Below are 19,125 nucleotides of genomic sequence, written 5' to 3' on the forward strand. Positions count from 1 at the left end.
GGAAAATTTTACGGTAATTCTATTTCTATTTTCTTCTCTTTTTTTCAATATTGAACTTTTTGATATTTTTTTTCTGATAGAACATATTTTTATTTTAGTTGGTTTTAGAGTTTTTTCTTTTATTTTTTTCCAAAGTTTCTTTATTATTTTGTTTCAATTACTATATTCGTCCTGTCTACTTTCGCTATTTGTTCCTGACCAATTTGGATAATCGTTCTTGACCCGACCGACAACCGTTTTCTCACTCAAGATCCGTCAGGAGGAGTTGGCGTCGATTTGGGGTGACTTAAGCAGAACTTTCACGTGGAGACGTCGTGCACTTGGATAAGGACATGGCGGAGAAACATATGGAGCGTGCTACAGTGAACATGTAACATACGTCTAGCATTCCAAAATAACCTGGACTTGACAGTTTTCTGAAAAGCAGACACAGGACTCTCGAATCCGCCTCAGAGATCAGAAAAGCTGTTCATGCGCCTAGCTCTAACTACAAACCAAGTCCAAGGGCTGGTGTGAAGCCCAATCCAAAAATTTTCTCTAACAACATACATGCCCAGAATAAGGTGACCGAGTCTATTTGTCACTTGTGCCCTAAACAAAGCCATACTATAAGAAGTACGAAGTTCTTGGAGATGTCTCAAGAACAAAGATTTACGGAAATAAAGAAGAACACCCTCTGTATTAACTGTTTTCCTTAGTTTCAAACTGTGACAAACTGTTCTAGCTAATTTTCTTGTTACAAGTGTGGCAAAAAGCACAACATCCTTCTCCACAAGGATCTATACAGTCCACCGATTCGTTCAAAGATGTGGTGATCCAGACTTGTTTTGCTACGAATTCTAAGACTGTTTTGCTAGGTACCGGTCTGGTCAAGTCACAATGGGTTGACTTATAGGGCCAGAGCTGTGGTAGACGTAGAGTACCCTAATATCGGAATAACTTGTCAATGCCATGGAACTTCCATCTAAGAGGGCTTCGGCTACAATATCCGGCTTGAATAACTTCATTTCTACTTCCGTCCACAAGGAAGGTACAATTACTCTAGGGTCTTGCTCAAATAGCAGCATAGATATTTCCATATCTGATTTGGTGGTAACACATTCACAGGCAGCATTCCTTCGACGACAATTGATATTGCTGCCTTTTTAGGGCTTCCTAACATAACTTTTGCCGATCCAAATTTCTAGCGAAGCTATAAGATAGATATACTCCTAGGGGCAGACATGATTCCATTAATGATTCTTTCCGGTATTCGAAATCCGATCTTTGGTTCACTGATGCCCCAGGAAACTTTATCTAGTTGGGTCTTTATGTGCCCCGTTTATATCCAGCTCATAAACTCTTATTCTACAATTGTTTCCTATTTCTGTGAGGTCTCGTTGGAGAATCAGATGACCCGTTATTGGGAGATAGAAGAGCCTCCATGGGAACGTTTTTTATGCCCAGTTTTTCATCTCGTAGATCCTAATGGGAGATATGAGGTGTCCCTTCCATTCAGACAAGAGTTTCCCGGGGAAACCAGTCTGGGCGATTCAAGTAAAGGCTCATTGGCCCAGTTTCTTAGAAACGAGGCACGTCTTCTGAGAACTCCTGAATATGACAGTGTTGTTGAGGAGTATATTGGTCTGGGACAAATGAATGTGAATCTTGTGATGTCTACTATCTGCCATATCATGCCGTTATAAAACTGGACAACACGTCTACAACGGTAAGGGTCGTATTTCCTTTTTCGAAGTTCTAGTTGTTCGAACCGGGACTATGAACTTAAGACTGTCACTTTCGATATGAACTGCGCACCATAATTGGCGAATAGAACTCTTTGGCAGCTGGCGCAGAATGTGGAGGCAAAAACTCCTTAGCAAGTGACATTATACGCAACTCCAAATAAGTGGATGGTGCTCCAATTGGGGCCCACACAATTTCTGCTGCCAAAGAGAATGGGAATCAGTTGGTCAGTACGTTGGAGTCTGACGTATTCGCCATGAGGAAATGGACTGCAAATTATGACGAATTCTATCCGAAATTTCCAAAGAGGATATACTGTGTTTCGGATTTCTTAAATTAAATTATAACAGCAAACGCGAAGACATCCTCCATTAAATCATTTTCCCAGTCCACTTCCTATTCGAAAAGGAGGGTGCTTTCGGAGATTTCGAAGTTTTTTGATCCCGCGGGATGGCTCTCACTTTGCGTGGTTGTTGCAAAAATAATAATGCAAGATATCTGGACGGACGGACGGACGTACTTCTCCTCGAATTCTGGCTCAATATAAATCCTTTCTAACTAATTATCCAATTATAAATTCCATTAAAATTCCACGTTGGGTTCGCTATATTCCTGATTGTGGGTTCGCTATATTCCTGATAAATTCCATGGGTTCTGTGATGAATCCAAAAAAGCGTATACAGCAATCTTATATATTCGAGTAAATACTTTTAATTCCATTTTCACTATTTTTATGCCGTCGAAAACAAGCGGCACCGATAAAACGCTATCCATTCTACGTTTGAAATTATGCCGCGCTGCTTTATTTGCAGAGATGGTAGGCAATATTATTCCTCAATTGAATATTCCTGATTATACATGTACATTCTTTAACCGATGTCACTACAGCGTTGTCCTGGTTTTCGAAACCTCTTTGATATTGGGCTACATTTGTAGCGAATCGAACCCAAGGATTACTAAAATTACTTGCCCGTCCAATTGGGCCCATGTGGCATCTGAATCGAATCTTGCCGATATGGCGATCGTGGAGATATATCCACGAGAGATTGTGGATAATGAGTTATGGTGACATGGACCACCTTGGCTTTAATATGAGCCATTTGATTGGCCTTAATCCTAAATATCTCTACTGACAACGTGGAAATCTAGAGAAAACAGTTCTGGACAGTTTTTCCTCATTTCCTAGGGCTATTCGTGTCATGGCCTATGTGTATCGGTTTTATTTCAGCACAAATTCCTAATATCGCTCAAATTTCCATTCACCGACGTAAGTTGTATCAACTCTAAAATTTACTCAAACTCAAAACTGATTGATAGTATTAAGCCAAAAGGCGTATTATCCAACAGAATATCCATCCTTAACTTCGAGGAAAATCATTTCTAAATCCAGTATAGTCTTGACTGGTACTAGTAACTCTAAATATACTTTTAAGGAATTGCAAACATTGTTGTTCCGAATAGAATTCTGTCTGTATTCGCATCCAATTTCTCCAATGTCCCAAAATCCTTCTGATCTTGATACCCTTACTCCAGGATGCTTCCTAATCGGTTCACCAATCTTAACCTCAATTGTCTCAGACATCCGAGAACCTCCTATATCTATTGTAAATCGTTGACAAAGGCATAAGGGACAACACCACTGTACTCTCTGGAAAGATGAGTATATGAAGGAGTTACACAAACGCCACAAGTGGCAGAAACGTACGGAAAACTTCAAAATTGATATGTTGGTAATGATCCGAGAAGAAAACATTCTATTCAGTCTATTCAAGCAGTGACGGCAGAGAAATAGTCGCTGACTTCATTACTGAAAAAGGAAAACTTACTAGACCGATAACAAAGTTTGTCATTCTACCAACAGAAAACTTTTAAACCATTCCATTCTACGTAAACCTCCAACAAACCCCTGATTTAAAATTTATTTTGTTTCGAACCATGCTACACCATGCGCCACAACAATAAAAGTACTAAAACAATCAAAGGAGATCAACAATTTGCTTTCATTCGCCGATATAAGGAAGTGCAGCTGCTTTTAAGAAATGAATATAACGTAGCGGGAAAACGTTTTAAAGTCCTATGGTTATGGTGTAAACTGTCTGGCTCACAATCCCTCAGGCGGTTCATGCTTCACAAAAAGCCAAGTGCAAGGTTTGTCACCAGAAGAATCACACCCTGTTTCATTCACATTCACAAGTCCCGTTCTGTTGATATCATCTTGGGAGTCGATGTTTACGCAAAGGTGATCCGGGAAGAGATCTTAAACAAATATGGACTTCCAACGATCTTTGGTTGGGCACTTTACGGGATTTTTTCAAAGTAGCTCGCCATTAGACAAAAAACATAAAACTTCAAACTAGTTACTCGCAAAAACCTAACTAGCTACCATTATTTATTATATATTGAAAACATTTTGTATATATATGTATATATGTAAAGAATATTTGATTTTTAGTTTAATATCGAGCTAAACTTGAAACTGAGCAACTTTGTCCATGAATTGATTAAAAGTACTAAAAATGTTAATTATTGACTTGAATTATATTCCTTTTGATCTTAACCATAAAATATAATTCTAATATATATTTTCCTACTTCTTTGTATTCGGATTTTGCAGCAGCGATATGATAACTATGCTTTATTAGAGCCGTACTGCAAGGCGGGCGGCGACTTTTACGTCGTAACACGATATTTTCTTTAAAGAATTAGTCCCAAGAATTTTAAGCTAAAACCGCGAATCGCTTTCTAATGTCAACTTCAACGTCATGTTATCATTGAGTATAGCATAGATTTGACAATCACTTTTAAGTTGCACCTTCTGACACAATTAGCGCGAACTCTTCCTTGTTCAACTCCAACCATCCAACTGGTAAGATAGTTTATGCGTTCATCCAATAAAATCCAAAATTGTTACACTCATCCAAACTCAGTGTTTTGTTTTAACTTTTCTATCACTATACATCGTCGGGGCTTTGCAAATTAAAACCCAACTAAAATCCGATTTTATGAGATCAGAAGATCAGGTCTATATACAGAGAATAAGAAATCATCAAAAATTGTTTTTATACCCAAGATATCTGCAAAATTATAAATACACAGCTTTTGGGTATAAATCGGAAGTTTCAAATGAGGCCTCACCAAATCAACTACATATTTTGCAAAAGGCAAACATTTGGTTCGAGCAAAGGCAAACATTTGATTCGAGCAAAGGCAACAATTTGTTTCCCGGAGCAACTCCACACCCTCTGCCATATGCTGTTCAATAAATCTGCAGAATAAATGCAATCTTTTACCATCTTCCTGTTTAGGAACAGAAGAGAGTATTGTTCGATGCTGTCTGTCTAAAACGTTTTTTTTTAAGAAATTGAGCCTCAATTTAACATCTAATTTCAAGCGGTGTGTGCAGAATATTTAACAGTTGGCCAGATTTATTTAGGATTTTTTACGAAAAAAACTTATATCTCTTAATACATATGTGTATAAATATTTCCTTTAACTGAATATTGTCTTTCCTTTTTTTTATACACATATGTAACTTAACTTCGAACATATTTGTATTTTTTCACATATAATTTTCCCATTCATTATATTACTAATGCCATATATAAATTTACCAACCCTTTCTAAGTTAGAGCTCTGAGTTTAGGCAGGTTAGGAAATACAAAATTTTTTTTCTTTCACCCCATGAAATGGGCATCGGCTTTACACAGCCAAATTATTTTCGGTGTTTCGATCTTAAGCCCAATCGTTTTTTTATATCCTCCACCATAAGATGGGGGGTATACTAATTTCGTCATTCTGATTGTAACTACTCGAAATATTCGTCTGAGACCCCATAAAGTATATATATTCTTGATCGTCGTGAAATTTTATGTCGATCTAGCCATGTCCGTCCGTCTGTCTGTCGAAAGCACGCTAACTTCCGAAGGAGTAAAGCTAGCCGCTTGAAATTTTGTACAAATACTTTTTATTAGTGAAGGTCTGTTGGTATTGTAAATGGGCCATATCGGTCCATGTTTTGATATAGCTGCCATATAAACCGATCTTGGGTCTTGACTTCTTGAGCCTCTAGAGTGCGCAATTCTTATCCGATTGGGATGAAATTTTGCACGACGTGTTTTGTTATGATATCCAACAACTGTGCCAAGAATGGTTCAAATCGGTTCATAACCTGATATAGCTGCCATATAAACCGATCTCGGGTCTTGACTTCATGAGCCTCTAGAGTGCGCAATTCTTATCCGATTGGAATGAAATTTTGCACGACGTGTTTTGTTATTATATTCAACAACTGTGCTAAGTATGGTTCAAATCGGTTCATAACCTGATATAGCTGCCATATAAACCGATCTGGGGTCTTGACTTCTTGAGCCTCAAGAGTGCGCAATTCTTATCCGATTGGAATGAAATTTTGCACGACGTGTTTTGTTACGATATCCAACAACTGTGCAAAGTATGGTTCAAATCGGTCCATAACCTTATATAGCTGTCATATAAACCGATCTTGGGTCTTGACTTCTTGAGCCTCTAGAGGGCGCAATTCTTATCCAATTTGAATGAATTTTGGCACGTAGTATTTTGTTATGATATCCAACAACTGTGCCAAATATGTTTCAAATCGGTTCATAACCTGATATAGCTGTCATATAAACAGATCTGGGGATTTGACTTCTTGAGCTTCTAGAGGGCTTAATTTCTATCCGATTTCGCTGCAATTTCGCAAGACGTTTTTTATTGTTACTTTCAACAACTATGTCAAATAAAGTACAAGTCGGTTCATAACCTGATAAAGCTGCCATATAAACCGATCTGGGATCTTGACTTCTTGAGCCTCTAGAGGTCGCAATTATTATCCGATTTGCCTGAAATTTTGTACGACGGATTCTCTCATGACCATTAACATATGTGTTTATTATGGTCTGAATTGGTCTATAGCCCGATACAGCTCCCATATAAATCGATCTCTCTATTTTACTTCTTGAGCCCACAAAGGGCGCAATTCTTATTCGAATTGGCTGACATTTTACACAGGTCTCCAACATATAATTTAATTGTGGTCCAAACCGGACCATATCTTGATATCGCTCTAATAGCAGTGCAAATCTTTTCTTATATCCTGTTTTGCCTAAGAAGAGATGCCGGGAAAAGAACTCGACAAATGCGATCCATGGTGGAGGGTATATAAGATTCGGCCCGGCCGAACTTAGCACGCTTTTACTTGTTAAATTTACTTTTCTTTCCACAATAAATTGGTTAAATTCATATTACTGATTTTCGTATTGAATTCAATAAAAAGTATATTACTTTTTATTATAAAACTCAATAGGAAAATCATTATTATTTATTTAACCTATAACTTGATTAGAAAAATAAATTCTTTTTACAATAACTTGTAATATATATTCGACACCAATTATACGTATTGATTATATCTTATATATAATAAATTATACCATTTAAGATGAACTTCTAATTTTTTTATCTCAGCGGTATATTATTGGGGTAATCTGAAAAATTATTAGTGCTTTAGATTACCATTGGCGTATCTAAAAATTATTGAAGGTATTGATTGTTTAATTTGTTGATTGAAGGTAATTTATGTATAAATACTATGATTACGCACGATGGAATCTGGTTCAAGGAAACACGCCACATTTTATTATCATGCTCTGTTCCTTTTTTTCTTGCAAAATAAACATAGTACGTCCTGATTACTAGATCAGACTAGAAGTTTTGTGTAAAGTATAGTTAGTGTTGGACAAAGTTTAACTCGTTATAAACTTGGGCTGAAGGCAAAGCTGAATTTTAAGTGAAATAAGAGATTTGGACGGAGATTTCATAACTGTTTTATATACACATCGCAGACTTTTAAGATTCTTCATTATTACAGAAATACGCATGAACTGATAGTAGCCTTATATGATTGTTTTTGGAAGAGCGCATTTCAAGTGTATTTCATTCTATTGAGCCTCTCTTCACAAATTGGTTCCTATTTTTAACATCATGTTCACACGATTCGTTTTAGGACTTAGAGACAAATATGTGCCTCGGGAAATCCACACACATTTCTGCACTAGACACCTCAGAGCTATCCTTTGGACAGGTTTGTCCAAAATTTATTAGTCTGCCAAGGCAAGGCAAACATTTGATTCGAGCAAAGGCAACAATTTGTTTCCCGGAGCAACTCCACACCCTCTGCCATATGCCTCGGGAAATCCACACACATTTCTGCACTAGAAACCTCAGAGCTATCCTTTGGACAGGTTTGTCCAAAATTTATTAGTCTGCCAACATTAAGTATACTTATTGATGTTTTGGTATTGCAGTAGGTTTTACTAGAAATTACAGTGAGTAATATAACAACAGTTGGAACCCAATCGGTAATTTTTTTTTTATTTTTGTAACAATATACTTTAACTTATTTTTGTTAAGAAGTGTTAGTTGGAAATTGCTGACTCCTGGATAAAAGCGGTTAGTATTTTTGAAATGTATTAACTAGACATGTTCAGGCCTCTATCACTGTCTTAGGATATTTTTACATGCCGTAAAATCAACTGGATTTTCTAACATTTAAAATGATAATTTTAACAAAACCCAATCTTTAACACATAAATCTTTAAAATACGCTCAGTATTTTTAAAACTTATTATTTATTTAGTAATATGAACACTCGCAGTTCCTCGAACAAATTGAAAACTTCTAGAGGAAGAGGCAGTAGGATTGGCACTACTCCAAATAAATTTTTGGAAGATTTACCCAGACTAAAGACTCCGTTTTCCGAAGCTAGTGAGAACCTTGATTTTCAAGATTGTTCTTTAAATCCATTTGATAGGACTTATTTTCCATCTGATAGTTTGTTTATATCTGGGGTTAGCACATTGGAAAGGAATTTAGGTACAACGGGTACCATTTTTCCAAATAGTGAGAGCAGACGTAGTATAGATCATGCGTCTACGGAATTCGATAGTCATAGCGTCCGAGGGCGCTAATCCAGGTACAGATGACCAATCTGCTGCTAGTGTTGGCGATCCAAATAATCATTTGATAACCGTTATGAAACAGACTATTATGTGCTGTACAGACATAGTTATTTTTAGGACGGAACTGAATGCCTTGAGGGCACGATTTCCAATATTAGCTTGTCCGAGCAGGGGCACTGAGTAATGAACCCACTTGAGCGGTGCCTAATACGGATATGAGGATGGATGGACGCCTACCATCGCTGGATTCGGTACTTACGTCTCTAGAAAAGTGGATGGTTAGATACGATGGCACGGGTGACGCCACAGATTTCCTTTTTAAAATTGACACGCTATACGGACGGACGGGCTGCCCGGTTTAGCAACTAATTGCGAATTTCCTGATATTCCTTCAGAGAAATGGTATTGGGAGTTCATAAAGCGTGTTGAGAAAGCGATGTATCCAATTTTGAAGTTATCCCTTGGTCAGGAATTCCGAAGTTTAGAGACAGACCATGAAAATTTGCTGAGAATTCACATGCGGAAACAACAACAAAGGAAATCGTATGATGACTTCCATTCGTCCACTGTTTCACTGAATTCGCGAATGAGGAATCCTATAAATGAAATCCAACTTATCGAGATTTTGAAAAGGATGGTTAATCCTACTTTGAGATTTATCCTTTATAATACAAATCCTCAGGGCCTGCACAGCTTGAGGAACCATACTAGAAATGCAGAGAAATTACTTGCTGGGAGTAGGCTGTGAGCGAATTGGACATTGAAGAGGGAGATGACAAAGAGGAGGAATATGAAATTGATCCTCAGCTGGAAGCAATTGAATTTTCACGGCGAGACCAGATTATTCGAAGATCAAATGTTGGAACTGTCTGTGTTTAGGTCATTCCTACATTTACTGCCCGGAGACCGAACGAATCATTTTCTGCTATAAATGTGGTGAGCTTTTTGACTATTTTGAGCACTGGGACTGACGAGAGACCATTCGCCAACATAAACATTCTTGACAAAAATTGTTATGGGTTAATTGATTTTGGAGCTAGTGTGTCGGAATATACACGGTCACGGTGTAACTGTATCCTAATTGTAAATACTTTGGTACAATAATGTGTGTTCCAGCGTGTATGTGTGTCTAGACGTGTGTGTAAATATATACGTGTGACTCACCTGCAGAGGTGGTGGGGGAGGCAATTCTGAAGAATATATAACTTTTAGATCCGCTTGATGAAGAGGCGGTGTTGTCAGCTGTTGGCCCGCAAAAATATGTCCCTGCCGTTCTTGACTTGACAAATTCCCCATATGGGAACCATGCTGCGGTGGGGGGTGATGTGGCATTTCGCACTGTAAGGAATGGTACCCATTATGAATTGGCTGAATGGTTTGAGGCAGAGGTGGTGGTGGAATAGTACGCGAAATGTCTGGATGCTGAGTTTGGGGCACGGGTGGTGGAGGCATTTGTTGATTCGCTTGATTTCCGACTTGCCGTTGTTGTGGAAGGTATCGTTGATTTCCAAAAATTGTAAAATTAGTTTCTGCATTTGGCAATTCGTTCGTGGCATTTGAATAAGTTCGATGAGCGTTTGTAAATATATCATTCGTGATCTCTTTACAAGGCTGCTCTTTACTAGGAGTGGGTGTTTCCTTTGATTTCAATATTGCTTTCACTGGCAAATTAACTTCCGTTGCGTCACTATCGGTGGATTGTGAGTTTGGAAAATTTATTACGTTTTTCGCGTTTTGGCTGATTGTGGTACTTTGGTTGGAAAATGAAGAGTGATTAGTAGAATTGCTTACATTTGCGTTGCAGCTGCCACTGCTACCAATAACATTGGAATCACTGATATTTTCTTCTAGCAGTGACTTTCCTTCATCTTCACTAGACTGCTTCTTTGTTTCAGCTCTTTCGCCACTGACGCCTTTTAATACAGATGATAATACAGAAGTACTTCCGCCAACACCAGAAATAGTCATTTCTACTAATGCTCTAATCACTTGTTCCTTTGGATGCGTTTCTAAATGATCGGACAGATTCATACCCGCATGCAGGTAAAGTGTACATACTGGACATTGAACGTTTTCGCCCATTTTGTTGAAATGATCTGTACCGTCCTACTTGGTAATAATGTTTGACAAGGAAATTTTTACTTTAACCTCCTCACGATAATTCCCATCAGCGGTTCCCTCTTATTCATAATGACACATTTTATGTTTCTGCTGAAAAGAAAGTGATTTAATTAATATTTAAAGAAATAATTAAAAAATCATTTTACAACAATGTATTTTCATAAAATCGTATATACATATATAGTAATCCTTTAAGCGTACAGGCGAACTTCTTCATAATGGAGAAGTTAGGGACGGACGAAATACTAAATTATAGAGAAACTGACAAAAATTTGGTTTATTTTAACTAAGTGCAAAAAGTGAACAAACACGCAGTGGGATAGAAACGAAAAAATGGTAAAAAATCTGCCATTTGAGAACGGATAAAGATAGCACTTTGAAATTTTTACTTGTTATAGCTGAAGTGTTAACAAGATTATGCGCAAAATTTGAACGCACTTGGTGGTGCGGACACCTCCCTATATCAAATCTTCATTTGTGGACCGATTTTCGATTTTCTGAAAACGAAAATTTTGAATTTTACAGATAAAGCCGTGCTTAAAATACAAAAAAAAAAACTATCCGAATTTTTTACTAAAATTCCGAAATACAAACTTCGGACAAAGATGATTTCAAAATCTTCATTTTATGGTCATTTGGCTGGTGAGGAGGCTACAAATATTGTTTGGTGCAAACAATTTTTAGGAAGAAAAATAACTAGCTGTCATAGAAAAAAATAACAAGCTGTCATAGAGAGTGGACGTGTTTTTCAAAGCTCGCATTAAAAACACAATTTTTTATAGTTTCAGTTATGATTACTACGAATAACAATAAAAAAACGATTTTGAATCGATCTGGTGACACATTTTTTGCGTTTAATGTATTGAAAAGTGCATTAAAAGACAACATAACAAATCAGTCAACAAAAGAGCAAATAAAGTATTTGCAAAGTTAGAAAAAGAAGACTACCAAAACCTTGTATTAAGAAAAATAAACCTTATTGGTTTCAGTCCCTTTTTACTAAAGTGGATCAGATCATATCTGGCCGGACGTACTCAAAGAATTAAATTTGGTACTGCAGTTTCCAAATCAATTGTTGTCTCTTCGGGTGTTCCACAGGGGAGTCATCTTGGCCCTGTGCTCTTTTGTTTGTTCATAAACGATCTCCCTTTTACTTAAAAGCAGTCGAATATTTTGATGTATTCAGATAATGGAAAGATCTTTAGATCGATGAGAGACTCAGATGAACAGTGTTATCTGCAGTATGACCTTGATACTCTTTACGAATGGTGCAACCAGAACTTTATGGAACTTAATATTTCCAAATGCAAACACATATCATTTTCAAGAATAACCTCTCTTAAAACTAGCTACTTTTTGGGTTCCAAACAACTTGAAGTAGTCTATAGCTTTAAAGACTTTGGATTGCTTCTAGACCAATGCTTAAACTTCCGTCAACACATCTCAATGGTTGTAAACAAAGCACGTGGTGCTCTTGGCACCGAAATATATAAGTTTTTCGTCTCTGTGACGAAAAACTTTTATACTTCGCTAGTCAGAAGTAATCTTGAGTACAGTTCAGTGGTATGGGATCCGCACTACAATATTCATTCTGATTTTGTCTCCGTCGAAATGGATGGTACAGAAGTTTATTACCTTCGTATGAGTATCGATTAAATCTTATAAAGCCTCCTATATTAAAAAGTCGTAGAACCATGCTAAGCATTACGTTTTTGACTAAATTAATTCATGGTCAAATAGATTCTTGCTTTCTTTTGAGTTGAATTTTCGTTAACGTTCCCGTCAGACCTACCATATATTTTGATCTTTTCAAAATTTCTTATTACAGAACAAACTATGCCAATAATGATCCTTTTCGGTACTTACATTATAAATTTAATCAACTGAAAGATATAGTAGATCTATTTGAGAATCGAGAAAATTTGTTAATATATTGTTATTAGTAAATAAATAAAAAGAGAAGCCTGTCTCAAAAAAAATGAGAGCCGAAAATCCCCGAGACCAAAAGAGATATTATAGACCTCAAGCGCACTTTTTTGTAAGGATTTTTGAGCACCTTGGAAATCGGACCACAAATTAAGATTATGAAATGCCAAGGTGACCAATATTAGTCATCCGGACAAATTACGGCCTTGAAATTTTGCACATAATCCCGTTAGCACTCTATTCGTTTTCAAACGACTGATTTTTTACTTCTGTTTTCGATTCAATCCTACTGTAAAGCATCTGAATACTCATTCATCTCAATGTTCTGAAATTTACTGGAAAGAGTAAATTGCGGATGGCGCGTTTGTTTTGTTTTTAAATACTTGAGAGTGCTCGAGCCAAAATTTCTTTTTTTAGAGCCTTCATCAACTTTGATTATAATATGGTACTTTTCTTTAATAGATAAACCTTTGTGTTTTGCCATTTTTTGTCTGTCTTCCAAACACTAACCAATTTATTTTAAACTGATATTTTTCCTTTTTTGTTCGTAATTTTCCAATCAGTCGTCAGGCCATTATAAACATTATTTCAAACTTATACTATTTTACGCATTACGGTTTTGTTTGTTTTCGAACACGCACAGCAAACACAAAGGCTCTTGTACATACGAGAAACCAAGCGTAGAAGTCAGTGCAAATGTAACGTATTTTATAGCAATTTTTATTTTGTGGCTGTCTGCAAGTGCATTAATGAGCAACATGGAAGGAGTTTCGTTCTGTTTCACTTTTTTTTTGTGTAAACTTCGATAAAAAGAGTTTGAAAATAATTCGTTAAATTCGCCTTAAAAACAATTCGCAATAGAGAATTATTCGTTATAGAGAGGTTAAAATAGGTGCAAAGTCTGAAAAAAGTTGTGTTTTCAATTTTTATTCGTTATAGAGAAAAAATCGTTATAGGGAAGTTCGACTGCATTTGTTTGAAGCCAATAAAACACTCAAATTTGCATCATATGTTCAAAATTTTTTCCCCATTAACTTTTTAAAAATAACTTCACGTAAATGTTGCCCACGACTCTGGTTCAAATTCTCCATTTGAAAGGTCCAATTTACACCACTTTTTAGAGTATTTCGGTCTGTATTCCACGATTAACACGGCAGCTCTAGTGCGGCATGTGCTTATTCCCCAGCCCAGGTTCAATAGCTGAACACAATTTTCATAAAACAGTGAACATAACAAATATCGACTTAAATTTGGCCAATAAAACATGTTATTGATTAATAAAATTTGTTTAAAAAAGTTATTTCTGTTGTTTTAGCGGTGTGTTGTATACAGAAAAAATGTTGATTTAAATTTTGCCAATCAAACATTGTATTGGATAATAAAAACATTTTACAAAAAGTTATTAATTACCTATTGATTATTTTTTACATTGAAATTCTATTTTACATGATACATGTGATTGGTATGTTTTACAAATTCTTCAATTGCTCAAATTAAAATCCTGCTTTTTATGTAAAAATAAAATAAGAGAGAAACTGATTGTAGTAAGAATGTAGTGAAGATAAACGGCGGTAACATTCCCTCCTCGTAAATGAGCCCGCTGGACGAGTTTACTTAGGTTAGGTTAGGTTGAAAAGGTTGAAAGAAGACTGATATATGCCTGTTCACGAGGAAGACGAAGGTGGGCCAATTTAACGCACCACGTTTCCTCAATAAGACGATTTCGATGTCTGACACGGTCAAATACTTAGGCGTGATCTTGGACAGAAAACTGAATTGAAAGTGTCACATTCAGGAGAGTACTGAGAAGGCTCACAGATGTTGGGCACTATGTAGACGGGCCATAGGCTCGAAATGGGGCCTGAATCCTAGGATAGTCCACTGGATCTACAGGGGCGTGATTAGACCAATACTAACCTACGCCTCAGTAGTTTGGTGAACTGCTATGGAGAAAAAGTGCAACATAAGGACCATACAACAGGTTCAGAGAACATGTTGTCTTGGCATAGGCGGAGCGATGAGGACCTCGCCCACTAGGGCACTGGAGACTATTCTAGATATCCGGCCCATTGACATACAGATTAAGTGTGAGGCAGCCACTGCGGCTATGAGACTTAAGGCGATGGGAGAATGGATTGGGGATGGGAGCAGCTCTATCATCACGGTATAATCGAGGTGACGATAGGAAACCTGGAAGGAAGTGGAGAGGTTTCCGATCGGATACCTGAGATGAACCTTGAAGTCGAGTGCGCCGCACTGCTGCCATCGGCACAGTCTTGGATTGACGGAACCCTAGTATTGCCATCTGGAAGATCATGTTACACGGATGGATCAAAGCTAGAGGACAGAGTAGGCCTGGGGGTTTACATTGAGAACCCAGGGGCTGACATCTGTTTTAGACTGTCTGACCAAAATATTCCGGGCGATCACGGAATGCGTGAAGTGGTGTGGTGCTAACGCGAGGACGTCGAGTGTGAACATCTTTACGTACAGTAAAATTGCCATAAGGGCAATAACAACCAAGACAGTAAGGTCACGAACAGTCTTGCAGTGTACGAAGGAGATTAACGCCTTCTCTGAGGATGGCAAAATCCGCATCGTTTGAATGCCGGACCATAACGAAGTAAGGGAAATGAAAGGGCAGACGATTTGGCGGTGAAGGTAAGACGAATGCCGTCAATAAATTTGGTTAACCCGAAGCCTTTCGGAGCATTTCCTTTGTTATTGCCCGGCTTTCGCGTCTAACAGATACCAGCAATTAGATAGAGACACAATACCAGACATGAACCAACTTGGGGAGTGGTATTGAAAACAATTAAGGATTTTGTAAGTAGCACGGAATTCTTAACTTAAAATTTTCTTTTTAGTTAAAAGTTGAATAGTTCCCTGTTTTTTGGCCTTGTTTATATGGAATACATGTTGTTTCATTTCATCATCGTTGCAATGTCCAAAGTCGGTGAAAATGGGCCAAGTTGAATTACATTCGCGTAGAATTTCTGGTCCAATGAACCACATCGCCACATCCCATTTAGTTATATACTTGGTGGCAAGATCCGCGGCATTTAATTTTTATGGCACCCATCTCCATAGTGTAATGTCAGTGCTATCTAAGATCTCACCTACCCGATGCCTGACGAATTGTTGAAATCGTTTTGGGTCCAATTTTAGCCATTGCGATGCCGTATTTGAGCCGGTCCAGAAATATTTGCCCGTGAATTTTATGCGTTGCAATTTCAGCACCTTGCTGGCAGTTTGTAACTCCATCCTTGGGATGGACACTGGCTTCAATGGAGAAATTTTAGGTTTGCTGGTTATGAAGTTGACGTCTCATTTTCCCTTGTAATCACACGAAGATAGCATACTGCTGCGTAAGCGTCTTTACCAGCGTCGACGAACGTATGTAGTTCGTCTTCGGCAGCTTCATTTAATTATTGGGAATAGCATCGGGGTATTTTTAACGCAGCTAATTGCTTTTGGCTTTAAATAACCAATGGCCAACCTGTTCCCGTGGCGATCGAGCTTGCTCACCTACAGGAGCATGACGAGGATCGTCACCTCCGTATGAAAATGTGGTTACAACAACAATTTTCCTGGTGGAAAATATCAGCGATCTCACCCAGACAGCAACCTTACCCACGCGAAAACTCAGCAGCATATCAACCAATGCCTCTTAGTGGTCCGGTTCACTGTTTATAAAATCATTTAAATATACACCATTAGCTTTGGCGGCTGCGTCCCAAACCATCCTCACTTTACCTGGTTTGTTGGGATTGCTAATAATAAGCACTGGCAAATATCACAACCGGTCCGACGGTTTATTTATTTCTTCAATGCTAAATTTTTTCGCATATGCCTTTGACAGTAGATTATTAATTTGGCCTTGAAGGTGTTTTTAAACTGGCGTCTTTTAAAAATTTTCTGGCTTCATGACCCTTCACGGACTTTAAGCGGGACAGCAACTCTACAGCTATCTACTTCAATCAAAATACTGGTTTTACATTCTCATACGATTTTATGGGGATTCCGTATAGATATGAATATTTTGATACCATGTCTTCCTGCCTCCATGACCAAAGACTCCTCCCGGCACAAAATGTGACTTTCTCCACATTTAGGATGCCAAAAGTCAAAAAAAAAAAAATTCCCCGATAGCAATGAATTTTTAAAAATATGGTAATCAAGAGTACTAATGTCTCGAAAATGTATTCAAATCAAAACGAAGAAGAACTATATTATTAAATACGTAACATTGTAATAAGAGTTACAGCTCGTGTCGCAGTTTAAAATATTAGTGTATGTTTGAAATAATCTAAGTTCAGTTCTAAACACTTTTTTGAATAAATTTCTTCAGTGTTATTGAATTTTGGACAATCCTCAAAAATTCTGGTAAGTACTTATAGAAGAAATTTTAACTCATAAAATTTAATTCATTGAAATAAAAAAACTTAAACTGCACAAATAAAAACAAAATATTTGTTTTTAATGAAGTAAATCTGTGAATTTTGTCGAATTGCGTCAAGTGTTTATAACCAAAATCTTCTCCCCGTTTTTGCCCGAAATTTTTTATTCAGTTTCCAAAGATACCTATGCCGCGGGCCGTGCTTTCTGATGAGCGGCTGAAACTCAAACCGAAAACCCCCAGATAGAGGTGAAAAGTAAGCTTTTATTGTGCATGATTGACGACAAAGTCTGCAATGCACTGTCCGCATATACCTCATCGCAGGTCTGCTATATATGCGGAGCGTTTCCCTAAGATATGAACAGTTTGGATGCATTGTCAAATCGTAATGTTGACACAAGTATGCTCACTTTTGGTATTTCGCCATTACATTCGTGGATATGATGTATGGAGTGTATGCTGCACATCGCTTATAGAATCGAAATAAAAACTTGGTGTGCGCGGGGCAAAGAAAATAAAGAGATTGTTGAGAATCGAAAGAAACACACCCAAAATAGATTTAACAAGTAAAAGCGTGTTAAGTTCGGACGGGCCGAATCTTATATACCCTCCACCATGGGTCGCAATTGTCGAATTCTTTTTCCGGCATTTCTTCTTAGGCAAAAAAGGATATAAGAAAATATTTGCTCTTCTATTAGAGCGATATCAAGATATGGTGCGGTTTGGACCACAACTAAATTATATGTGTAAAATGTCAGCCAATTCGAATAAGAATTGAGCTCTTTGGGGTCTCAAGAAGTAAAATATAGAGATCGATTTATATGGGAGCTGTATCAGACTATAGACCGATTCAGACCATAATAAACACGTATGCTGATGGTCATGAGAGGAACCGTCATACAAAATTTCAGGCAAATCAGATAATAATTGCGACCTCTAGAGGCTCAAGAAGTCAAGATCCCAGATCGGTTTATATGGCAGCTATATCAGGTTATGAACCGATTTGAAACATATTTGACACAGTTGTTGGAAGTAAGAATAAAATACGTCATGCAAAATTTCAGCCAAATCGGATAGGAATTGCACCCTCTAGAAGCTCAAGAAGTCAAGACCCAAGATCGGTTTATATGACAGCTATATCAGGTTATAAACCGATTTAAACCATACTTGGCACAGTTGTTGGATATCATATCAAAACTCGTCGTGCGAAATTCATTTAAATCGGATAAGTATTACGCCCTCTAGAGGCTCAAGAAGTCAAGACCCAAGATCGGTTTATATGGCAGCTATATCAGGTTATAAACCGATTTGAACCACAGTTGTTGGATATCATAACAAAACACGTCGTGCAAATTTCATTCAAATCGGATAAGAATTGCGCACTCTAGAGGCTCAAGAAGTCAAGACCCAAGTTCGGTTTATATGGCAGCTATATCAAAACATGGACCTATATGGCCCATTTACAATACCAACCGACCTACACTAATAAGAAGTATTTGTGCAAAATTTCAAGCGACTAGCTTTACTCCTTCGGAAGTTAGCGTGCTTTCGACAGACAGACGGACGGACATGGCTAGACGAATATGGCTAGACGAATATTTCGATTAGTTACAAACAGAATGACGAAATTAGTATACCCCCATCCTATGGTGGAGGGTATAAAAATTAAGTTGGTTTGTGAGGGATATGCCCAAGCAAAAATGTGGCAGCACCAATGATGGCAATACTGCGAGAAGATTTTTCGGAGATCCTAAAACTACTGCAAGCATAACTGGCTTAAATGAAAATCTTTTAAAAGGTTTCATACTATACTTTCTTGCATCGGATGTGGGTTCCAAATAAATCATGTTACTTATGGTAACTATGCACGAGGGACAAAAGAACTTTATTTGTCCGAATATCCCTGGTACATGATGCCAATGAGTGTACACAAAATTCTTTTTCATGGAAAGGAAATAATAACATCGTGTATTTTTC

At 37.5% G+C, this 19,125-nt stretch overlaps 1 protein-coding gene across 4 annotated transcripts in view; it reads right to left on the minus strand.

Moving 5' to 3' along the window:
• The window catches only part of LOC106084619 (uncharacterized), a 179,906-nt gene that overhangs the window by 52,888 nt on the left and 107,893 nt on the right, over positions 1-19,125 (minus strand). For 2 of the 4 annotated variants that reach the window (XM_059363974.1, XM_059363972.1), the window contains exon 2: positions 9,867-10,913. In XM_059363974.1, the coding sequence (XP_059219957.1) occupies positions 9,867-10,784 (918 nt within the window). In that variant the 5' untranslated portion in view covers positions 10,785-10,913. Of the gene's footprint in view, positions 1-9,866; positions 10,914-11,417; positions 11,437-19,125 lie in introns of those variants that run through there. The other 2 variants (XM_013248442.2, XM_059363973.1) reach the window with 2 other exon arrangements.

This window comes from Stomoxys calcitrans, chromosome 2 (assembly GCF_963082655.1).
Source record: "Stomoxys calcitrans chromosome 2, idStoCalc2.1, whole genome shotgun sequence".
Lineage (NCBI taxonomy): Eukaryota > Metazoa > Arthropoda > Insecta > Diptera > Muscidae > Stomoxys > Stomoxys calcitrans.